Below are 26,699 nucleotides of genomic sequence, written 5' to 3' on the forward strand. Positions count from 1 at the left end.
TTTAGTAGCTTTTGCCTTTTTAAAAATTCATTACTGGAACCCGTGGGTGGCTCAACAGTTGAACATCTGCCCTCAGCTCAGGATGTGATCCTGGGGTCTGGGATGGAGTCCCACATTGGGCTCCTTGCATGGAGCCTGCTTCCCCCTCTGCCTATGTCTCTGCCTCTCTGTGTGTCTCTCATGAATAAATAAAATCTTTTTTAAAAAATTCATTACTAAAATCTGTAATTGTATAACTTCACAATTGAGTGTTCCTCAGTGGTCTAGTCTTGGGTTATAACATCATGATTACTTTTTGTTCACCTTTTTTTTTGGTTAAGATTTGTTATTTATTCATGAGAGAGAGAGAGAAAGAAAGGCAGAGACATAAAGAGGGAGAAGCAGGCTCCTTGCAGGGAGCCTGATGCAGGACTCGATCCCCAAACTGGGATCACACCCTGAGCCGAAGGCAGATGCTCAACTGCTGAGTCCCCAGGAATCCCTTGTTCACCTTTTAAAAAGTCTTCTTCCTACAATCTAGATTATGTAGATATGTGGCTAATTCTAGAATTCTCCACCCTACCTATAACAAACTCCGTAATGATAGAGTCCCTTTGTCCCCAAAAGTTTCTTTCATTCCTACCCACCAAGCAATTCTTCCTCATAGGCTATAAATAGGTGCAGGGCAGCAGTATCCTTCATTGTATCCTTTACCTCCCCCTAAGTTATTTTTACTAAGCAAATATTTTTTGATTAAAAAGAAATTAAAACATTGGGCCCCTGGGTGGCTCAGTCAGTTAAGTGTCTGCTTTCAGCTGAGGTCATGACCCCAGGTCCTAGGATCAAATCCCACATTGGGATCCCTACTCAGCAGGGAATCTGCTTCTCCCTCCCCACGGCTTGTGCTCTCTCTCTCCCTGCCTCTCAAATAAAATCTTTAAAAATAAAAATAAACACTATAAATAGAAAAAATTTTAAATCTATCTGAAATCTCAGCATCCAAAGAAAAGCACTGCTAGTAATTCAATGTATATTCTTCAAGATTTTTTCCTCAAACACATATATATTTCCCCCTTACATTCTAAAAGAGAAAATGTCAACAAGGCAAGAATTTGTCAAAACCTACTACTATGTTTCAAATGAAGTGGGTTGGCCATGAAGTCTTCTGAGAAATCTTCACTTTTGTTTAAATGTTTTCCCACCCAAAAAACATCTACCTTTACTCGAACTTATAGAATTTTATGGCCATGCTATAGCCAACTACATCTACCTTTATTCCAACTTATAGAATCTTATGGCCAGGCTATAGCCAACTATATTTACCATCAATGCAAGCATTTTAAAAATTAGAATCCCATCAGAAACCCACTAATCTTGCTAATTATGAGTTGCTTAGTTATCAGAAGTATGATTAAGTATATCAATTTTAAGTAGCAAATGGAATATATCCAATACAAAAATTCTCAAAGAATAAACATAAAAAGTTATATTCTGAGGAAAACCTAAGAAGATAGGTGGGCAAGGTTAATTATACCCTTTTAAACATGACTCAAATCCCAGATCCTATAAAGAAAAAAAAAAGGGTGATTTGATCAAGTACAAAACCGTAAACTTCTACGCAGAAAAGGATTCCATAAGCTGGTTAAGTGTCCAACTATTGGTTTCGGCTCAGGTCATCGAGATCTCTGGGTCATGAGATCAAGCCTCAGACTCTGCTCAGTGTAGAGGCTGGTTAAGACTCTCTCCCTATTCTTCTGCCCCTCCCCCCAGCACACATGTGCTCTCAAATTTTTCTTAAAAAATTAAGTTTCAGGGCACCTGGGTGGCTCAGCAGTTAAGTGTCTGTCTTCAGCTCAGGTCATGACCCCAAGATCCTGGGTTTGAACCAACAAGGGCTCCTTGATCAGCTCTTCTCTCTCGCTCTGCCTGCCACTCTCCCTGCTTGTGCGCTCTCTCTCTTTTCTGTCAAATAAAATCTTAAAAAATAAATAAAAATAAGAATAAAGCCTCAAAAGATAATTTATAGACTGGGAGAAGCCATTTGCAACACATAACACTCAAGAGACTAATATCCATTATACATAAAGATTTCCTACAAATCAATAATAAAGATAAATACAAAAATGCAAAAGGATATAAATAGCATTCATAGAAGAAATACAAATCACCAATAAGCATATGAAAAGATGCCAAACCCATACATTCAAATTGAACAGATATGTTTTCATCATCAGACTGGCAAGAACTGAGGTTGAAAATATCCATGTTACCAACAACAAAATTAATAGGCAACCTAGTGAATGGGAGGAGATATTTGTAAATGATGTTAGTAAGGGGTTAATATTCAAAATATATAAAGAACTCCTACAACTTAATACCAAAAAGTAAAAGGAAAAAAAACATAAGCCAATTTAAAAAGGGCAGAGGAAATGAACTGACATTTTCCAAAGAAGACATACATATGGCCTACAGAAACATGAAAAGATGCTTAACATCACTAATCATCAGGGAAACGCAAATCAAAACCACGATGAGATATCACCTCCTATCTGTCAGAATGGCTAAAAGAGAAAAAAAATCACAAGTATTGACAAGGATATTGGAGAAAAGGGAACCCTCATACACTGTTAGTGAGAATGTAAACTGGTGCAGCAACTATAGAAAATAGGGGATCCTCAAAAAAGTAAAAATACAACTACCATATGATCCAGGAATTCCACCTGAGTATTTACCCCCCACACACAAAAAAAAACCACTATTTGAAAAGATATATGCATCCCTATGTTCACTGCAGAATTATTTACAATAGCCAAAAAAATGGAAGCAATCTAAGCGTCCATAGATAAATGAATGGATAAAGATACACACACATATATGTATGTATATACACAATGGAATATTATTCAGCCACAAAAAATGAAATCTTACCATTCATACCATGGATAGACCTAGAAGATACTATGCTAAGTAAAGTAAGTCAAAGAAAAAAAAATGTCAAATGATCTCACTTACATGTGAAATGAACAAAGAGAAAAGAGATTTGTAAATACAGAGAACAGAAGGATGCCAGAGGGAAGGGGTGGGACAATGGATGAAACAAGTGAAGGGGATTAAGAGGCAAAACTTTCAGTTATAAAATAAGTAAATCCTAGGGATATAGAGTATAGGAGGTATATCAATGATATTGTAATAACTATGCATGTGGCAAATGGTAACTAGACTTAATGTAGTAATCATTTTGCAATGTATATAAATGGCAAATCACTATGTTATACACCTGAAATGAATATAATATTGTATGTCAACTATGCTACTTAAATGAAAAAGAAAACATCCAGTGTTAACAGCATGGAGAAATCTTTTCCCTCATCTACTATTAGAGGTAGTACAAACTGAAATAAACTTTCTGAAGGGTAATTTGAAGAATTAAATGACGTTTTTAAATGTGCATACCCCATATTCCAACAATCTTAATTCCAGGAATTTATTCTACAATATATACAGATGTGCACAAAGATATAGGTAGAAGAATGGCCACTGCATGGATATGTTATGCACAGCATGGGGAATATAGTCAATAATATTGTACTGATTTTGTGTGGTACCAGAGGGTAACCAGACTTACTAGGTGATCATGAATGAATGCACACATAAAAATTTTAAAGTCAAAAAAAAAAAAAAATTTTTAAGTCATTTTGCAACATATAAACGTACCAAATCAACATGTTGTACACCCAAAACTTATACAATATTGTGTCAATTATATCTCAGTAAAGCTGGGGGAAATATTAACAAAAACACAAAATGTCCAGGACCAATGTAAGAAAAGTTATCAAACTTAGTAGTGTCCACAAAAATAACTGCAATAATTTAAAAATGTATCTCATCTTTGCATGGAGAAGAAAATCTGAAAGGATATATATCAAACCGATCAAGAAAACTTTTTAAGATTTTACCCATTTATTCATGAGAAAGACAGAGAAAGAGAGGCAGAGACATAGGCAGAGGGAGAAGTAGGCTCCATACAGGGAACCCAATGCAGGACTCAATCCCGGGATTCAGGGATCATGAACTGAGCCAAAGGCAGACGCTTTAACTGCTGAGCCACCCAGGCATCCCAATAAAGAAGACTTTTATATTGTATCACTTTAGTAATAATTTATCACAACCAGCGTGAATTACTTGGTAAATATGTTCTCACACACTTTTAAATACTTATATCTAACTGGACAAAAATTGGAGAAAACAAAATTTGTCAAAATAAAAGGGGCATTACTAAATTACAGAATATTCATATAAAAGAACAGTACTTTTCCAACTCCAGGCTGCACCTCATTACTGAAAGGCAAAAATCAGGAGGGAAGAATGTGGGAAGAATGTGACAAGTATATTTCAAAAAACAAAATACAAAAAATCAGAATGCATAGCATTAGTAACTGCTGCTTTACAATTTTAATACAATAAAATGTTTATGTACAGTCTTTTTTTGAGATTTTATGTATTTATTCATGAGAGACACAGAGAGGCAGAGACATAGGCACAGGGAGAAGCAGGCTACTCATGGGGAGCCTGATGTGGGACTCAGTCCCAGGACCATGACCTGAGCCAAAGGCAGACGCTCAACCATTGAGTCACCCATGCATCCCAGTATAGATTTAATCACAAGGCAAATGTATTTACTACTGTGGAGTTTTGAGCAAAACACTTAGACCCTCAGTAATCTTTTAAGATTGTTTTAAAGGAACATTTAATGAAAATGCTCACTTGAAAGTGTTAAAAGAAAAAAGGCACAAAACCATATATACCATGTACATATGATCTCAAGTTAGTTATAAATATATTTACATTAAAAAGGAATAGAGAAATATATTCTTAAAGAATGGCTATTTTAGGGCACCTAGGTGGCTCAGTGGGCTGAGTGTCTGACTTTGACTCAGGTCATGATCCCAGGGTCCTGGGATTGAGCCCTGCATCTGGCACCCTGCTTAGCAGTGAGTCTCTTTCTCCCTCTCCGCCTGCTTGTGCTCTTGCTCTCTTTCTCTCAAATAAATCTTTTTTTTTAAATGGCTATTTTAGGCAGCCTGGGTGGCTCAGCGGTTTAGCACCGCCTTCAGCCCAGAGCATGATCCTGGAGACCCAGGATCGAGTCCCACATCAGGTTCCCTGCATGGAGCCTGCTTCTCCCTCTGCCTGTGTCTCTGCCTCTGTCTCTCTCTCTCTGTGTGCATCTCATGAATAAATAAAATATTTTTAAAAAATAGATGCCTATTTTAAGTGGCAAAATATAAGTAATTTTCTAGTTTTTTTATACCATTTCAAAAATTCTTACATAAGCATGTGTCTTATCTAACCAGAAAAAAATGCTTTTCAAAACATATTGTTATATGTTTTACCACAATACTTAAAATGTGTAAGCATACATTCATTTATTCATCAAGTACTTATGGAAAATCTACCATGTACTAAGAATTCAGTATTCTAGGTATTAAGGATAGGATAGTGAACAAAACAAAGTCTGTACCTCCATGGAGCTTATATACCAGTAGGGAACTCTATACAGAGTAAGTATATATAGAATTAACTTCCTTGTATATTAAAATTCTACTTGAGAAATAGGACATTATCATTCTTTCAACAGTTATTAAATCTCTTATGTATTCTTCTAAAAGTACTTATTAGGCACTCCTCTTAACTTGCTTAGCTCCTCCCTAGCCATCAAGTAAAATGGTACTCTAGTAGCACAATAAAATCTCTGATTTACTTTTTTTTTAAAACTTAAATATTGGAGGACGCCTGGGTGGCCCAGTGGTTGAGTGTCTGCCTTCAGCTCAGGGTATGGTCCCTGGGCTCTGGGATCAAGTCCCAGATCGGGTTCCCCACAGGGTGCCTGCTTCTTCCTGTGCCTATAACTCTGCTTCTGTGTCTCTCATGAATAAATAAAATCTTTTTAAAAAGACTTAAATATTGGGGCACCAGGGTGGCTCAGTTACATATCGGTCATTATTAGCTCAGGTCATGATCCTGGGACCCTGGGATTAAGCCCTGCTTTGGGCTCCCTGCCAGGGGTGAGTCTGCCTGTCCTTCCCCCCCACCCCCAGCCTCTCCCTTCCTCCCCCAGTTCGTTGCTTGTGCTCTCGCCCAAATTAAAAAAAAAAAAAAAACTATTAAAAATATATATATTTAGAATAAGCTTCATAATCGTGTAAGTTTCATAATCATATCAAATTGAGACAAGAAAAACATCTTGTTCATTAAAAAAAGTCCGTTCTTTCTCCACTAATAACAAAATATAGATCAAAAGATGAGAGTACATATTTTCCCATGTAAAATTAGTGACCCTTCCTTTAAGAGTTCCACAGATAATTCAAAGTTCGTACTGCTTTTCAATTAACTAGATTAAAATTTTACACTGGGGCAGCCCCGGTGGCTCAGCGGTTTAGCGCCGCCTGCAGCCCGGGGTGTGATCCTGGAGATCCGGGATTGGGTCCCACGTAGGGTTCTCTGCATGGAGCCTGCTTCTCCCTCTGCCTATGTTTCTGCCTCTCTCTCACTCTCTCTGTCTCAATAAATAAACAAAGTCTTTAAAAAAATAAAAATAAAAACTTACACTGAAAAAATATCTTAATTATATTATTAAGAGCCATGTAATCGAGCATACCCCATGATCTTCTTATTCAAGATTCCTATAGCCCACCTCCTCTTTTTAGAAGCCTTTATTCTTAAGGGTAAAAAACATCTTTATTTTTCCATTCTGGGTTTCACTCTAATTTAGGTCTCCTCTTCTTTTGAGCTGTCCTGATTTTAACAGAGGTTGATGGTATTCACTTTAACCTTCTATACAAGTTAGTGTTTTTTAAACACAAATTAACATGTTAAAACACAGCCTAATATATAGCATTCATAAGTTACTTTTATAAGTTGGTTAAATCACCCTCAGCATTTATTGAAACAAAGCAATTAAAGACACCTGAGATGACCAATTTATACAATTAAAAATAAGGAAATCACACAGATCAAGAATAAATATTTTATTCATGTGTACCACAGAAACATCAATAAAAGTGCACTTTTTGTAGAGAAAAACTTTATAGAAACCTTTATCAGAAAGTATATTAAACATCTTTCATATATAAATTTTAAATCATCACTACACAAATTTATCTAGCTTTTTTATTTCATAAAAATCTGTTAAGTGTTCCAATAGCTTCCAAAAATTAAGATTACTAGACTTTAATTTGGGTCAGTGCTGAAATTAAGTATTCCCACACACTAATTTTTTTTTATATCTACAAATGATCTACTATAATCACAAACACCAAAATGACAAGCTAAAAGAAACTTTTGACATCCAACTAACTTTAAATAAAGAAACCTCAGTGCTACTACATTTAACCAAGTAAAAACAAGAATAGCATTAAGACAATTTTTAAAAGATAATGTTATATATAGGCTAAATTTGTTTAAAATTTTTGCTTGGAAATATTTGTCATCTTATTTCTATAAAATGCTCCTGATAATGACTAAGACAAAGTCAAATTAATTTGACTAGTTAGTTTAAAAAAATAACATTATTGTAAAAGTGGTTGGGTGTTAACTATGAAGCTACACCATATGGATTCATATTTTAGCCACTTACCAGATGTGTGAACTTGGACAAGTTTCTTACTCAGTGCCTCAGTTACCTTACCTGTAATGAATGTGTGGTTGATAACAGTGCCTACTTCCATTTGGTTGTTGTGAGAATTAAGTGAATTATTAAATACAAAATACCTGGACCAGTGTTCTACATTGCAAGCATTACTTAAGTATCTTTATCTTTACTACTATTATAGAAATGGCTTAAGTTTATAAAACTATTGTACATCACAATAGAAAGAAAATAACTACTTGGATAAAAATGTGTATTAAACTTCCATCCTACAACTTGTCCCAGACTTTATCAACTTCAACAATGCATATGCAAAGATAACTGGCATTCAATCAACAATTCCAGATTTTTAAAAACCACTGATAAAAACATTCACTGACAAGTAAATCTAAAACACAATGTGTTGTTAAAGAAAGAAAAGGTATATATTGTTAAAGTCTATCTAAACCACACTATTTCTTACAATAAAACTATTAGTCCCAAACTATATGAAGTCATAGCCTACAAACTTCTATGTATACAGCAACACAAGAATGTGCAGATTACAAAATTCAATGCATCTTTTCTTAGTCTTTAGTTATAAAACCATGGTGCTTTACTTCAAATGTATTCACAAAACATGGTCATTATTATTCAAAATTATTCACATCTAAATATGCATTTTTAAAACAAAGTTCTAAAACAGAACACTGATCTTTACTGACACAGAAAAACTGAATTGAAAATATCTTCCTGTCCATTTTTTTTCTTCTTATATTTAATGCTCTGCTTTGTGTGAAATGTTTATTATTTTTAACATTTGGCATATTTGCATTTTAATGTAACCTCAATTTTATTCTATTTTTATTTATTTTTTAAGTAGGCTCCACACCCAATGTGGGGCTTGAACTCATGACCCTGAGATCAAGAGTCACATGCTCTACCAACTGAGCAAGCCAGGTGCCCCTCATGTAACCTTGATTTTAATTTGGATTTTTACATTCTCCCTAATGTAGTAGATTCTCAAACTTTGATGTACATCATAATTATCTAAGGTTTTTATTGAAAACAAGACTTCTAGAACCCAAAGAAATTTTCATTCAATGGGTGTGAGCAGGAGCACAAGACCTGCATCTTTAAAACATTCCAGATGATTCTGAAGTAGGTAATTCATGTCCAACACTATAAGAAACACTGCTCCAATAGTTTCATTTATGATATGGATGCTGTGCTTTAATCCATTAAATATTGGTTCAGTCCCTTATATGTACAAAGCTTAGTGCTATGGATCAAACATGAATCTTGCTTTAAGGAAGGTATATATAGTTTAACAAAGGAGATAAGACATGCATATAAATGACATATAAAAGGAAGGAATTATTGAATGTCTTCTAAAAAGATAACAGATAAAAAACTGGGGAATTCAGGGAAGGGAATAATTACTCCCACCTGACCTCTGGGAAATCCTAGTTGGAGATAACATTGAATTTGAAATCGGTGTTGAAGGCTAGCTATGTCTTTAGACTGTAAAGACAAAAATTGATAATTCTCTCACTGAATGATAAACACGTCTAATAATAAACATCATTCCTTCTGAATCAGAAAAACCATTCCCTACTTCCTAAATTTTATATTTCTAATCTGGGTTATGGTCTTGTGTTGTCCTGTATATCCATCCAGCAGCTTGATGTGTTTCTATCTCTCTAAACATGTCTCTGATAGGATCTGTTTGAGTACTTTTAGTATTTATTTATCCTCTGAACGATTAAGTTTACACAGTAGATACTGATACAGAGAAACATACTTATCCTTTCATAAATCTTTAGGAAGAAAATAGAGTTTAAGCATGGTTGAAATGAGAACACTTTAGGCAGTCTTCAGTTCTAAAATCTCCACACAGGTTGGCATCAGGTAGCATGACGAGAGGATATGATCAGAAACAAAAACAAAAACAAAAACAAAAAAGAAAGAAAGAAAGAAAGAGAGAGAGAGATTTTACAATTTAGAAGCCATTGTTCTAAAAGCCAAATAAAACAAATTACAGGGCAGAAGAAAGAGCATAAGGCTCTTCTGTTACCTGATTATGGGACATTTCTTTAACATTAGTGGCATTTCTATGACTTGTAGTTTTAATAATTCCAGTATCTTCCCAAAGATGCAGTGATAGAGTCTACAGCGCCCAATATTGACTGAATAAATGAATGAGTGAATGACTTTTGGGTTATTTCTCTGCTCTTTCTTCAAGTTTACCTTTCTCGATTCACAGAAATAAGAGTCAGCCAGACAAGTCCCAAATGGGCTATGCTTTCTCATCTCCATGTCTTTGTACATGTAATCTCTCTGTTGGAATGCTTTTCAGCTCCCTCCTCCTCCTGGTTAATTCCTATTTAGTCTTCTAAATTCTAAAAATGTGAACATCCCCTTCCACAATCTAATGTCCTACATTAGCACACATGCCTCAGTGTCCCCATAAAATCCTCTGCATCATTGTGTCTTAACTCTTATCAGTATACAGAAGCAGCAAAATAACAAGCTTTGGAGTCAAACATACCTGACCTCGAATTCTTTTTTTTTTTTTAATTTTTATTTATTTATGATAGTCACACAGAGAGAGAGAGAGAGGCAGAGACACAGGCAGAGGGAGAAGCAGGCTCCATGCACCAGGAGCCCGACGTGGGATTCGATCCCAGGTCTCCAGGATCGCGCCCTGGGCCAAAGGCAGGTGCCAAACCGCTGCGCCACCCAGGGATCCCCCTGACCTCGAATTCTGATTCTACCACTTACTATGTGATGTTGGAGGAGTTATCTAAACATTAATTTTTTGTTTTAAAAATAGAAAATAGCATATAATGTGCTATGTATATCACCTCATACATACAGAATTAACAATTTTTATGATACTTACATTGTATTGTACTTGCTGGTTAACTTGTCTGACTTTCCTCTAAACCACACACTTCTTGCGGAAAGGAACATATATTTTATTTCTGTATAGGCAGCATTTAGCACAGTGCTTGGCATATGGTAGGTACTTAATGTTTTTGATGACTAAATAAATATTACTCTCATTTTAGTAAAATTAATTTGCCACTTGAAATCCCTTCTGTAATGAGGTGGAAAACAAGTGAATAAGAAAATAAACTCCATTAATATCAGTTTCAAAAAAGGATATTGTCTTTAATTCTAATCATATTGTTTTTAAGATTTACTGTTACTTATTTATATCATAAACTACCAAGTGATTCAATATCTTGCTTGAATATTGCTGGTCATATATGCCTCAGGAACTAAATACCTATACCTTTTTGGCATATATTAACCACAAAATTACCAAGCCACACGTAAGGCTATCTTCATTCAGATAGTCACTTAAGTTATAGTAAAATAAATAGCTTTTTAAAACCAAGGAAATTCTTAACATAGCAAAGCTTAATTAAAATCTCCCTTAGGGAAATGAAAAGAAACTCAGTTTCATGGTTTGGTAATTTTAACCTATGTAAGGATATAAAAATATACTAATTAGTTAATGTAATATTAACTGGAGTTAAAAGATGGACTTTTCCATCTAATGTTTAATTAGTTGGTTTTAATAAGAGTATTTATGAGGCCTCCTTCTGAGAAAATTCTTTTATTTTTGATCTCCAATATATTTTAACTTCAATACATTTTTACAGAACTATACTAGAAGCTGATATCACTTGTCCTACTTCCTTCTCCTTTCCTTGATGGTCAAGGATAATTTTACTTTAGTATTATATGAATATAAGCTGATATTTTAATATATAACATGGTGTTCTGATTCTGAAGGACGAGCTTTACTTTGAGCCATTTTTAAATGCATTATGCAAAAGAATAATGATTACAATGATAATGATTCTAAAACCATGTTACAGCATATGGATCCATGGAACTGTAATCCATGACACTTCTAGAATACAAGTGATCATTGCTGTTAGTTTATAATCCACTACTTATTAATGATTACTATATAGTTCACTGGCTGCCACAAGATCATGTACTGAATAAGACATTAATACAGTCTTCAAACTGACCAAAAGCATTTCTTCTTAATGAAAAAAAAACTTTTTTTAAAGATTTCTTTCCAAAAGAAATACTACATTGAGTGGATGACTCCTACATTAGGCATCAAAACTGTATAGAAAATAGGTGCCTTTAGCTACTTCAATAATTAATATTGAAGTTAAAAGATCTGAAAAGATTGCAGGATTAGTCAAGGACAAAATGGAAAAAAATAACTCTAGGCTTCTTAGTGAGTGAATAGTGATATGTCTGTTTGCCATTATTATACTATACACTAAGCTATATTTTTAATAAGCACCACTAATTGTTAGTCTTTTCTTTCTTTTTTTTTTAAATACTTTTTTTTAAATTTTTTTTAATTTATTTATGATAGTCACAGAGAGAGAGAGAGAGAGAGAGAGGCAGAGACACAGGCAGAGGGAGAAGCAGGCTCCATGCACCGGGACCCTGATGTGGGATTCGATCCCGGGTCTCCAGGATCGCGCCCTGGGCCAAAGGCAGGCGCCAAACCGCTGCGCCACCCAGGGATCCCAGTCTTTTCTTTCATTAGAAGTAAGAGTTCAGGAAAATATTAAATGCAAAGATTTAGACAGCCCTCTATTTATAGGTAAAATCTTAGCAAGATGGACTTTTCAGGTATAATAAATAAAAATCTAACTACCCCCTCTCCTTCAAAAGGGAGGTTATAGTTAGCTAGGAAAGTAGATGTCCTGTGAAGGATAAACAGCACCTGCAGCACAGACAGGCAAGAAATAACATGATATCTTTAGAGAAATGCAGTGAATTCACTTATGCTAGAAAACCCAGTGAGGCTAGAGGGAAGAGACAGGATGCCACTATAGTAATCAAGGCAAGAAGTGATAAGAGCCTGAACTAAGATGTGCCTAGGTGGCTCAATCACTTAAGCATTGGACTCCTGATTTCAGCTCAGGTCATGATCTTGAGGTTGTGAGATCAAGCCCACTTCAGGCTCTGCACTGAGCATGAGGCCTGCTTAAAATCCTCTCTTCACCCATCCTCCTCTCCATATCCCTAGGCTCTTGCTCTCTCTTTAAAAAAGGGGAAGAAAAGAAAAAAAAAAGAAAAGAAAAGAAAAGAAAAGCCTGAACTAAGCAACAGCAGTGGTCAAAATTCAAGCAACTGTATTGTGTATCTTCATTAAAATTCTTCCCTATAGAATGAGCATGAAAATCATAAAATGAACTTCAAAGCTTTAACCTCTCATGTCAGTCTGATTCATGTCCTAGTGATAATCCTAATGGTGGAACAGAACCTAATATCAAATAAAACTGTTTGGACAAGCTCTCAATAAAATGTAGTAGCAACAAAATAAACAGGAGCAGCTTATAACTGCTACTAGTTTCACAATTATTTCAAGTGCAGGTAATGGTGATTCTCTGCAGTTTTACATTATTAGATAAGTCTTATAGAAAGATATTTAGATTTATCAACCCAAGATTAGAAAATATCCTGATAAAGAGCATTTAAATGCAAATTCACATTTATCTTTTTTAAAACACTGAAAATTGTTTCTAAATGCACAGTTAACTTTCCATGACCTTGAGAAGTTGGAAGATATTTTTATTCTTCTAATTGTATATATGAAGATTGTGAATATGACAAATGCAAGTAATAGATAAGACTATATTTATAAGCTGCCTTAACCAAAGGCTCTATGAACTGATAAATATTCACAATTGCCAGAAATCAAATCTAAAACCTTCAGAAGTCATTTCTATTGCAAAATCAGTAATAGCCTGATTGAACAACTGTCCCTCCATATTTATGTAATAACTTGCTAGGTTCAATAAGAATATGTTCACATGATTCTTGTCCTCTAGAAATTTGGCCTAAGAAATAATTTTATGTATTACATACTTCAAACACAATTTTATAAAAACTACATATATATATATATATATATATATATATATATATATATATATATATAATACACAAATACTTCAAATCCATACCAGACAAGAACTATAATATTTCTCTGGGAATTATGGGATCCCTGGGTGGCGCAGTGGTTTAGCGCCTGCCTTTGGCCCAGGGCGCGATCCTGGAGACTCAGGATCGAATCCCACGTCAGGCTCCCGGTGCATGGAGCCTGCTTCTCCCTCTGCCTGTGTCTCTGCCTCTCTCTCTCTCTCTCTGTGACTATCATAAATAAATAAAAAATTAAAAAAATATATATTTCTCTGGGAATTTTATACATCATTATGGCATCAAGTCACCAGGAAAAAAATTATGTTTGATATTTTCTAACCAGCAGATTGGTCTTTCTTTTTCTTTGATGACTTAAATGAAGATAAGAAGTAATGGGCCTGGTCTTCCTCAGACCTATATACCAGAAGGTTAAGTCTTCAGTGAAGATATACACAAGGAATTAAGAATACTATCAATCTTTTAACTGGCTCATTACTCTCTATACAGTATTCTTCTTCAAACTTGTCATTGTTTACCATATTCTCAAATAACTGATGTGAAAACTCCTTTAAATCCCTGAATTTTTTTAAAGATTTTATTTATCTGAGAGAGAGAGAGAGAGAGAGAGAAAGAACCTGAATGGGTGAGGGGCAGAGGGAAAAGCAGATGCCCTGCTGAGCAGGGAGCCCAATGTGGGGATAGATCCCAGGATTCCAGGATTATGACCTGAACCCAAGGCAGACACTTAACCAATTTAGCCACCCAGGTACCCCTAGTCCCTGAAAACACTCATTTACAAAGTTGTGGAATGTTAATGAGAACTGTAAATATATTTCTGCAGCTAGTTGAAAATGTTAACAAATATACCAAAAATAACAAATTATGAAGCCAAACTCTTCTGTAATTCAAAGGAGAGACAAAGAAAATAATAGCAAAGAGAAAGAAGGGAATGAGAATAGGACTATACAAATCTGGAAAGGAAATGATCTGGTAGATTAAGCAGAGAAAACGTTGACCATTCATTTATTTATTCAACAAATAACTGCCTACCATGGGCCAAGACTTGCACTAGATGCTGAATACACAAAGAGCAATAAAACATTCTTTATCTGTTGCCCTCAGTCTGGAGAAGACACATTAAATAACTAATGCATGCATACATATGGGATTAAATTGTAGTAGTAAACAGATATGAAGAAAAAGTAAAGGATGTTATGAAAACCAAAAGTAAGACCTAATTTAGACCACAGGTAAGGAAACAGCTCTATGAGGAAGAGATACTTTAAGCCTACTGGTTGAGTTGGATAGTTGGGAGAGAAGGAGAAAAGTTTCCTGGGCAAAAAACCAAAAGTACAAAGGTCCTTACGACAGAGTATGGCAGATTCTGGAACTAAATTAAGACCACTGTGATTGAAACATAATAACTGAGTACAAGCAGATGTGAGTCAAGATGAGGCCAGACAATTGCTGTATGGAAAACTATCAGAGGGAGGAGGGAAATGTGGAAGGAGAAATAGCAGTTTAGAGTAATGCTCCAGCCAGCTAAGGAAGAGCTGATGAAAACTTAACCAGGCCTGTCCAAATGGAGACAAAAAGAAATTGGTCAAGTATTTTGCTTTCATTTAGAAGATTTAAAAGGCCATTAAATGAAATAATTAAAATGCAGTCCCCCATCTAAAACAGTCCCCCAAAGATACCCAAGATGCCCCACTCTAACTGTTAAAATCTGTGGATACTAATGAAATATCACTGCTGTGATTGTGTTATACGACAAGTTGATCTTAAAATAGGGAGACTGGGACGCCTGGGTGGATCAGCGGTTGAGTGTGGTCAACTCGGTGTGATCCCAGAGTCCCGGGATCAAGTCCCACATCAGGCTCCTTGCGGGGAGCCTGTTTCCTCCCTCTGCCTATGTCTCTGCCTCTCTCTCTGTCTCTCACGAATAAATAAATAAAATCTTATTTAAAAAAAAAGGGGGGAGATTATTTCAGTGGACCTGATCCTAAAAAGCAGAGAATTTTCTCTGGCTGGCAGCAAGAGAAGCCAGGGAAGTTTGAAGCATAAGAAGGACTTGATATGCCATTAGTGGTTTGAAGATGAAGAGGGCCATGTGAGAAGGAATATGGATGGCTTCTAAGAATAATAATCAGCCCTGACAGCTGATTATGTAATAATAGTAATAGTAATCACCTGACACCCAGCAAGGACATAAGAACCTCAGATGTTTTATGAGGATCTAGATTCTGTTAACAATCTATACAGTCTTGGGAAGTGGAGTCTCCCCTGAGCCTCCAGATAATTGCAGTCTGGCCAACACTTTGGTCTTGACTTGAGACCTTAAGCAGAGAACCTAGCTGAATATTCCTGGACTTATGATCTACAGAACTGTTAAGATAATAATAGGTGTTTTAAACCACTATAGTGGTTTTAAACCACTGAGTTTTGGTAACACATTACACAACAACAGAAAACTAATAGAAAACTATTACCCTGTATACTCTGTGACAACTTAACAATTTGATAATTTAAATCTAAACCAAATTATTCTCGTCATAGAAAGAAATGCAGGAAAAATAAGTTCAGCTTGTTATTCTTCCAAAGACTAAATAAAGATGTGTTTGATGATTAGAGAACCCATTTAAATATGACTTTGAAATTCAATGTCAGATACATGTAATAGAATTAGTTTTTGTTTTTTAAAGATTTTATTTATTTATTCATGAGAGACACAGAGAGAGAGAGGCAGAGACATAGGCAGAGGGAGAAGCAGGCTCCACGCAGGGAGCCTGAAGTGAGACTTGATCCCCAGACCTTGGGATCACACCCTGAGCCAAAGGCAGATGCTCAACCACTGAGCCACCTAGGCATCCCAAGAATTAGTTTTTGTTATTACATCCAAATGTGCACCATTCAATATAGTGGCCACAAGACTCACGTGGCCACTAAAGTATTTGAAGTGTGATATTCCATAGTGAGATGTACTATAAGTATAAAAGATACATAAGATTTTGAAAACTTGGTATAAAAAATTAAAATAACTCAATAATATTTTAATATTGATTACATGTTTAAATAGTAATATATTTCAATATATAATATTTGGATATATCGGGTTAAATAAATTACTCAAACTAAATTCACCTATCTCTTCAATTTTTAACATGTGTTTAACAGAAAATTTTCAATTATATATGTGGTTCAGTTATTACTGGAAAGCATTGGTCTAGACTTTTAGGCAGGTGTCCTCTTCCAAAATGCCCTATATCAAGATCCCAATCAACTATAAGTAGTATCTTTCTATCATACTTCAGTGACATTAATGGCACACAGATGACTAGTATGGCTGTTCAAAGAGCGAAAATACGGACAAACCAAACATCTCATACAAAGCAGTTGGACAAAGTAATTTGGCAATATCTAACAAAGTAAAAGTGTATGTAATTTCAATCTGACAATTCCCCTTTTAGGTATGTACCCAAGAATTCTATGAATATGCACAAGGAGACATATCCAAATTATAGAATTATTTGTAGGGCAGACAATGCCAGCTTCTCCACCAAAGTTTTGTGTTCTTTTTTCCATAAGTATAGAGTTGTTCTCGGTCCTGTTTGCTGTGAAATGTGGACCTGAGATGGTGCCAACGTGAGTTACACTCTAGTGAATGGAAAGTGAAAAGAATTATATTTGCCCCTTCTCAAGACTGGCTCCTAAAAAACTCCAATACCATTCTCCACTCTTTTGCTGGATGGATGTTGATGCATAAAGCAACCTTGGAAACCACAGGTTGAAGGTGACATACCCTCTATTAGCCGGGGTCCCTTAATCACTCTAGAACGCAGTCCTTTCTTCTCCACTGAAAGTTACTCTGTGAGCAAGAAATTAACACCGTGTGAAGCTTTGAGATTTCAGGATTTACCCATTTGAGCAGCCAGCATTAAACTAATATAGTGTATAATACACAAATATTAGAAATAACCCACGTCTGTCAATAGATTGGATAAATAAGTCATAGTACAATCGGACAATGGAATGCTACATAGTACCTAAAATGAAAAAAAAGAAAAAAAAACTAGATCTCTGTATCAACATGAAAATTTTCAAGATAGCTAGTTACAAAACCAAAAACAAGTTAAAAAGCCCACCATATATTCAGACATACAAATGCATGGAGCAAAAATACAAAAATACAGAACAGAGGATACATTCCAAGAATTCCCAGACGGAAGAAAAAAGGGAATGGGTTCAGAGAAGAGAGCGAAAACAAAGTTTTCAATTCCATACAAAATTTTTTATTTCCTTAAAATATTCCTAATAACCATAATTTGTTGAAACTGGATAATGAAATAAATAAAATTTTAAAAATTAAAAAAAGAAACTGGATAATGAGTATATGGATATTATGCTTTATTATTTTATTTTGTAAATGTTTAAATTATTTCATAATACCAAAAATCTTTTTTTTAAAGATTTTTATTTATTTATTCATGAGAGACAGAGAGAGAGAGAGAGAGAGAGAGAAAGATACAGGCAGAGGGAGAAGCAGGCTCCATGCAGGGAGCCCAACATGTGACTTGATCCCAAGTCTCCAGGATCACACCCTGGGCTGAAGGCGGCACTGAGCCACCCGGGCTGTCCCCAAAAATCTTTTTTATGTATACATCTGCTTAGAGGGTAAATTAACTTGTTAGAGGACATTTTAAAATTATGTATCAAAAGCCTTAAATACTTAAATATCTTTTAACATAGTCTCAACACCAGAAATACATACTCTAAGGAAAATAAAGGTATGCTCAAATTATCAACATCACACTATTCTTAGAGTAACCCAAAACTGGTAACACCTAGAATGTCCAACAGAATTGTGATTAAATTACTGAATATTCATTTTTAAATTACATAGGATATAATGGGAGGTAGGGTGAGATGTCTGGAGGTAAGGATGAAACAAGATGGCCACACATTGATCATTGCTAAGGCTGGATGATAAGTGGACTATTTTATTTTTTTATATACTTTAACTTTTCTGTAATAGGGTGCCTGGGTGGTTCAGTGAGTTAAGCATCTCTGCCTTCAGCTCAGGTATGATCCCAAAGTAGTGGGATCAAGCCTACTTCTCCCTCTCCCTCTGCCTACAGCTCCCCCCACCCACCTTGTGCACTCTCTGTGTCAAATAAATAAAATCTTTTTAAAAAGTTTTCTCTATAATAAAAAGTTTTAACATAGTAAAATTCACTAAGTTTAAAAAAAATTTTTGCTAACTTTTTAAAAGCAGTTTAAAATACTAAGAACTATATTTATATATGTATTTATTTTTAGAACCATCTTTTTTAAAATCTCAGCTCATTCATTGGATCAGCAAATACTCTTTGTGTCATATACGGTACCTCTCATTATCAACTTAGGAATATGATGGCAAACATGTAGCTGATAATCTAACATGTAGCTAATAACCCAACTGCCTCCAAACACTTGCTCAGGCACCCTACCAAAATATTTGGAGCACCAAGCATGCATATATACACACACATACACATGCATGTATGTATGTATATGCACACAGATAAATTACATACGTACACACTCATGCATACATATCTGCACATTTGCACACACTCAACTCTCAGAAGTAATCTTTCTTTTTTTTTCTATTTTCTTTTTTTAAAAAATAAGCTCCATGTCCAACATAGGACTTGAACTCATGACCCTGAGATTCATGACCCTGAGATTAAGAGTCGCATGCTCTACTGACTGAGCCAGCCAGGCACCCCTCATCAGTAATATTTTGGTATTTCTTTGAGTAATCTGCATTTCACTATTTCACATAGTCTACTTAATAAACCCATTTTTGTTGATTTCTAATCAGATAGAATTGTATTATCTTTTTTAAAAAGTCTAATGTAGGGGCAGCCCGGTGGCTCAGTGGTTTAGCGCCACCTTCAGCCTGGGGTGTGATGCTGGGGACCCGGGATCGAGTCCCGTGTGGGGCTCCCTGCATGGAGCCTGCTTCTCCCTCTGCCTGTGTCTCTGCCTCTCTCTCTGTGTCTCTCATGAATAAATAAATTTTTTTTAAGTCTAATGTAGAGGTGGGGAAAAAACAAAAAATAAAAAATAAAAAAATTTAATGTAACTAAGTATGGGACAAACATAGGCTCTCAAGTGTTGCTGTTTCTTATGCTTCTAAGTATTATAGTCAACCCAAGATTTCTTTGCAAGAATTTTTAAAGCCAAATACCCATCTTATTAAAACCAGGAAATATAATCAAGAAGTCCGTATAATCAGTGCAGGTAAACTGCAATACATCATAATGTTCTGAAAATTGGAGGGAGGGCACACTGTTGACTCTTCTAACCTGTGAAACTTATATTTCATCAGTATACCTCATTTACCATGCTTGACATGAAATCAGTTGTCACACAGAACTGCCAACCTCAATCAATACAACATACACTAATAACACTTAATTTCATAATCTGTATACAATTTCATATTATATATATTTTGTATGCAAATAGATTTTAATATTTTATTCTTTCTCTCCAATGGATTATTTTGGGTATACCTCATTTTGAAGACCACTGCTCTAGTAAAAGACATGCTACAAAGAGAATAATCACTGGGTATTCTAGAGAGGCAAATGGAAGAAAGATTTAACTCATGACTGCGGGTATGGTGAACAAAGTGTTGTTAAATGAAGACCTAAAGAATGGGTAAGGGACTAGATCAAGCACACTAGGGTAAGGGAGCATGGTATTCTAAGCAGAAGGAATACTGTTGTCATATGCAAAGATGCAGAGGTAAAATCAAACAGCACATTCAAACTAGTATATTAGCAATCTAAAATAGCTAAAGTGTAGTTTCTAGAGCTATAGAGGTAGAATGAAATAGGTGCTCAGTAAAAAGGAAAGAAAGAAAAGAAACAAAAGAAAAGAAAAGAAAAAAAAGAAAAGAAAAGAAAAAAAGAAATAGGTACTCAGTGATTCAGAGATGATGGACGGGTAAGATTATAAAGCCTTCTTTGGATTTTATCTGAAGGGCAATGGAGAGTAAGAAATGAAGGTATATAATAAAGAATTTGGCCTTGCTCAAAGAAAAGTCTGGTCTTTGTTCTTGGCTTCTGGGAGGTAACCTCTAAACCCTGGGAATTTCTGGAGTGATAGGTATGTCATTGTTATTTATAGTGAGCCCCTTGGACCACATGGTATCAGCCTGACCTCCAGTTCAGCCAATCAATCAATAAGTCTCAATAAAAACTCTGGACACTGAAGCTCAGGTGAGCTTCTTGCGCTGGAATACTCTATGTGTATTACCACACATCAATCCTGGGGAGGAGAGTATCATCTTCAATGCTGAAGACAATGAAAGCACATTTGAACTCCCTAAACTGTGCCCATGCAGGTCATCTTTTTGGCTGGTTCAAATTTGTATCTTTTCCCTATAATGAACAATATCCATTAGTAGAAGTCTTCAGGGATTTCTGTGAGTCTTTCTAGTGAATTATCAAATCTGAGGGTGGTTTTGAGATACTCCTAAACTTACAGTTGATGTCAGAAGTGAGGGTGGTCTTGTGTGGACTCTTCCCTCTTTGTAGTTGGACCCTAACTCCTTGCAGCTGGGATCAGAAGTCTTGGACAGACTTGGTAGTCTGCAGGACTGTGCCTTTAGCCTCGCAGTTTGGCTAACTTTGGGAAAAGAGTAAAAATGTTTAAGCAGTAGGTGACAATTAGACAATCCAGATAATCTAGATTCTGGAGGAATCACTTTGGCTATACTGGGAAGAATATATTGGAGAAGAGTAAGACTGGCAAAAGATGACAATGACAGCGGGAATTGAGAGAGAGCTATCTATGAGATAATTACAAGGCAAAATTGATAGAACATGAGGGGTGAGACAAAGAGAAATCAGGAATGGATCCACCAGAAAAAGAATCAGGTTTTAGTTTTATTTTGGGGGAGACAGAGGATTGAATTAGGTACTGAACAGTTTGAGAAGCCTTTTAGATATTTAGGTAGAACTGTTCCACTAGCAGTCAAACCTGAGACAGAGACAGCAGTGGGAACCATTAGCATTATAACAAATAACCAAACTCATAGGAGAAATTGATATTGACTACAAGCAAGTCACCAGAGTTGAAAAGGCTAAGGACCAAACAACAATATTAAAGTATAGTCAGAACTCACAGAAAAGCAGCAGCCTGAGAGACAGGAATAAAACCTGAAAACTATGGTTAACAATGAATGCTTGAAATTTTTCTTTTTGCTCATGAAAACTTTCTCCACTTCTTATAGTGAACACTACTTCTTAACAAGAAAAAAGGTGTAGTTTTATATAAAACTTGCATCCATTTATTTTTCTATTTATATATGTAAAAATGAGATAAAGTTGTAATTCTTTTCTGGCCTATCTCAAATTTATGATTCACGTAATTCAATATAACTGAATTATTAGTGTCTAAAACTAAAGATTTTCTTTTCCAAGATATTTTAAAAGTGCCTCCCACCCCTCATTATTATCTGGAACTATTTAACTTCACCAGGCTGCTGGAATATCTGGCTCCCCATCAACAAGTCCAACCAAGGGACTCCTGGGTGGCTCAGCGGTTGGGTGCCTGCCTTCGGCTCAGGCTGTAATCCCAGGATCCAAGATCAAGTCCCGCATCAGGCTCCCTGAGAGGAGCCTCTTTCTCCCTCTGCCTGTCTCTGCCTCTCTCTCAGTCTGTCTCTCATGAATAAATAAATCTTAAAAAAAAAAAAAAAAAAGAAGTCCAACCAAGACTAAATGAATAACTGTGGAAACAATTATTCTAAAAATGTAATGACATATAGCTCTAGTAAAGACTAGTAAAGAAAAAGTATGTGTTTCTTCTGGATTAAAACAAGTAGATTTATCCCCAATATAGTGTAGACAAAATACACAGTATTGACCCATGTAACCTATGCCATGTAGCCTAAAAGTCACATCTGCTATAAGATCAGTTAGAAGCTTTTATTTGCAAATTATTTCAAAGCTATAAAATATCTCATTTCCACCTTTTCAAAGACATTCTCTTATTAACCTCAGAAATCCTAATACTATGTCACTAGAAAATATTTATTTTAATCTCTTGGGGGACATTTAAGCGTAAAGTAAAACAGATACTTTTATACTAGCAGCTAAAGGTTCTAAACCATTGGACTTTTTAATTGACAACAGACCAGTAAAAACAGTTCTAAAATATTATATGTGTTTATTATTGATTCTTAGGGTTCGATAAACTGAAAAAAAAATTTTAATGATCCTTAAGAAGGTATTTATAACCCATAACTGAAGTCCTTCTCAACTAATGAGATTTTTGCTATTTTCAAATTGTTGTTCTTATTCTTTCAAAATGTTACATGTTGCTTTTATCTGGTAGAGAAATATCTAAGTATTCCCCATTTTGAAGGCAAAAATTTTATCCCAATTACTACTCTGAAAAATTTTTAAGTTGCTAATTATAACTATATTTTGTCTACTGAAACCTTGATCCTTTACTTAAGTAATTGCTTATCCCAAGTTAGTCTCAACTTTGAGTTTACCAAAATGAAGAATGTTAAATACATCTGCTGTTCCTATTCTAAAATTCTTGAGAAGCAACATATTGAGAAAACCATTCACTATGTTTTAATTTTCAGTGTATACATAAAACAATGAGAAGATAAGCACCTTTATTTCTTTACTTCAGAGAATCTCAGTCTGTTTAGCAGCTAAATATATTTCTAAAATCCTGACAGAAAACACACACTAGAGACTTATAAAACTGGTATTAAATGCAGTCTTATTTTCTTCTTATACTAATCCCAACTACCAAATTGGTGAATATATAGTTCAGGTAGCTCTATTTAAGAATTTCAGCAACATTTGACAAGCATGACAGAGCTTTTAAAGTATATTACAAATTCCCAAAATAATGATTGGTATTTGAGAAAATATTTTGGGAAAAAAAAATCACTTTCCCCAAACAAGCAATTTCAACATATATCTAATCAGAATTACTTCAAAATATTTCCTAAGAAATTTGAGGAACCACAATTTCAAATATATAGGGGTTTGCAGTTCAGAGATTATTTTGAGAAATGTCAGAATTACTTGTATAAAAATTGTCATTTCTAAATTTAGAACCACTTTTATCATCTGTAAAATAAAGTGCTTAGACAGAAAACTGATCTACCTCTACAGTGTCTTCCAATATGGACTGTGACTGATATGATTTTCTTTTATAAATAAAAAATAATTGTTAATTTAAAAGTATATCTTTTACACAATGAGGGGCTTTTTTTGCTTTTCTTAATCTGTAAAGGATCTTGAAGATACTTTATATAAACAAGCCAGCCATTTTATATCTGAATAAAAATAGGTTAATAGCTTTTTGCACAAAACACAGTAAAAATGATGAAATCTCTGATTTATGGTGAAATAATATTTTCTAACTTTGCTAGTTTTACTTCAAATCCAAACTTCTGTTCTCAAATGGCCATTTTATCATTTGAATAATTTTTCTAATTTTATGCATACTGAAATTAATCTTGCTTTCTTTCCATATGGAAAAACATATCTACTTACCATCTTATCATCTTCATATAGATTTCATTAAAAAAAAAAAAACTGCTTGAATGGCAAATGACCGTTGCTGTTCTAATCTAATGACTCTCTTTTTGAGGGACCTTCTCTAATGTTTAAATGTATTTCTTTAATACTGACACTGCATTTGTAAAGGTAAGAACTGCCAAAATAGAATTAGTCTGAGGCTGAGACAAATTCCTCCACTTTGGTAAGTATTTCCAATTTATTTTAAGCAGGAAGTTTTAAGTGTCTTTATTTAGTGTTTAAAAATGACGTTTCATATGCCCTTTTCTCTGACAGTTTACAAACACCAGGAAGAAATAACTTGAAAATGTTAATACTGTTTATCCCTGGTGGTGGTATTACACGCCATTTTATTTTTTTTTATTTCCCAGAAAGCATTATTACTTTGGTAATCGGATAATATTTCAAAATTAAATTTTAAATAGCTTATAAAGTGTACAACATCAACACAATCCACCTCTCCAGCAGTTAGGTCAAATGCCTTTCCCCTATTGATAAGCTTCTGCTTTAACAGGAAGAATGATTTGATCAGGTGCCTGTTAGGTTGGATGAAGACCTGACATTTACTTTCTAGGCCCTTCTTTTAAGTTTTAGACTTTGAACTTAATTGCAGTGAGTCTTGCAGCAGTAAACTTTTGGGGTGCGAGGGGGCCAGAGTAACATCTTTCAATGCAACTATTAGCAAAATGTCAGGAGACTCAGGTTTACCAATGTTTTGAGAGACTTGTCAGTATTCTCCTGTCATTTCAGAACAATTCCATTTAGAAAGAAAAGCAATTGTAAACCGTTTCTATTTCAAGCCCATAAAAACCCGAACTGGAATGAAAGGCAAAGCCTTGACCTTTCTATTTTAGACTTTCATCTGTGTAGCTAAGCCATCTGCTTTCTCTCCCCTACCCCATCTACTTAATGGACTGAAAATACTGCACCTAATTGCAATTTTATCAAACCAGCCTGACTTTTCCACTTTAACGAATTAGGACTGTCTTTCACCTGAAGACTCGCTCGTAAAAAATGTGCTTATTACCCTTCCTTCTCAATTCCTTCCGACCTCCCTCAATTATGAGTTATCAAATGTCTTTAAGATACTCGGCTTCCGTGGATTAAGCCATCCATGGATAAGCTGAAGGAAAATCTACTCCTGTGTCTCCTCCTGTGGCTATTAGGCCGGTATTACCATCACTGTGGTTGCGGTTACGCAGGAGGCACCTCGCAGCTCAGCCTAGAAAGGAGCCGCGTCCCTCCGCCGCTAGACAACAGGGGACTCAGGCTGGGAAAAGACAGACCCGGGTGGGAGGAAAACCTCCAAGAGAAAGAAAGGAGCTGGCAAGAAGAGCGAGCCCGTAAGACTGGAAGAAAGGACCTTCCGAAGCACGAAGGGAAAAGGGTATTTGTCAAGTGAGGCAAGAAGTGGGTGACGGAGGTGCAGCGGCACGAAGGGGCCGGGCCGGCGGGAGGGCGCCGGGGGCGGCTCCCCGGTCAGGCAGGAGGCGCGGGGGCCGAGGCGGGCGTGGGCTGCTCGCAGCGACCGCCGGAGTCGGAGCAGCTGGGGCGCTTCCGAAGGCGCGAGGCGCGGGTGAGGGGGTGAAGAGAGGGAAAGAGAGCGGTTGAGGGGCCGAGAGAGCCGCGGGCCCACCCCCAGCCAAGCCCCGCTACTTAACTATTTGTAGAGCTGCTGCAGGCACAGGTCCAGGCTCTCGCCCTCCACCTCCTCGCGGGTGATGCGCTCCGACAGCGGCCGCGGGAGCGGGGGCAGCGGCGGCAGCTGGGGCTGCGGCGGCGCCGGCGGCACGGCCGACTGACCCCGGGCTGCCGCCGCCTCCTCCTCCTCCTCGCCCTCCGCCGCCGCCGCCGCCTCTTCCTCCACCGCCTCCTCCTCGGGCTCGGGGTCTTGTTCGTGCTCTTGCTCCCCCTCCTCTGTCGCGGCTACGGTGGCCGCCTCCTCCCCGGGGTCCTCGACCGAAGCCTCGGCCGCCTCAGCCGCGACCAGTTCGGGCTCGGGCTCCGACTCGGGTTCGGGTTCCGGCTCGGGCTCGCCGCCACCGCACGGTCCGCGAAACTCGCCCAGAAATAGCTCCAGAAAGCGCCGGTAAGTTTTCTCCTCAGGGCTGCAGCCGGCCATCGTTGCTCATGCCCCAGGGCCGACCGGGAAGTGGGTGGGGGGGAAGTCCAGGAAGGGGAGGGGGCTGCTCTCGAGCCTCGAGCTCCCGCAAAGGCTGTGAACGGCCGCACCGGCACGAGCGATCAGCACTAGGTTGCCTGGAGAGGGCTCCCGCAGGCGTGCGCGCCGCCGAGCGCGGACGTGCGCGGCCCGGGGGCGGGGGCGGAGCGCGCCGCCCCCCTCTGGTCTGGAGGGAAAGTTGGTGGCGGGCGCGCGCGCAGGGTCCAGCGGCGGCCCACCCGCCAGCCCTCCGCAGAGCTCAGCCCACGCTGCCTAGAGACTGTCGCCATGGCAACCGGCTCTAATTAAGAATTTCAGGGTCCCTCCCGTCGAGCCCGCGGAGTCGAAAGGACAC

General features: G+C 36.8%; 1 protein-coding gene across 1 annotated transcript in view; it reads right to left on the reverse strand.

Moving 5' to 3' along the window:
* PPM1E (protein phosphatase, Mg2+/Mn2+ dependent 1E) overlaps positions 1 to 26,500 on the reverse strand; it is a 215,773-nt gene extending 189,273 nt beyond the window's left edge. Inside the window, exon 1 of the mRNA XM_077852475.1 lies at positions 25,845 to 26,500. Within this exon, the coding sequence (XP_077708601.1) occupies positions 25,845 to 26,305 (461 nt within the window). The 5' untranslated portion in view covers positions 26,306 to 26,500. The remainder of the gene's footprint in view (positions 1 to 25,844) is intronic.
* Positions 26,501 to 26,699: the final 199 nt, after the last annotated feature.

Source organism: Canis aureus, chromosome 16 (genome assembly GCF_053574225.1).
Source record: "Canis aureus isolate CA01 chromosome 16, VMU_Caureus_v.1.0, whole genome shotgun sequence".
NCBI classification, from domain to species: domain Eukaryota; kingdom Metazoa; phylum Chordata; class Mammalia; order Carnivora; family Canidae; genus Canis; species Canis aureus.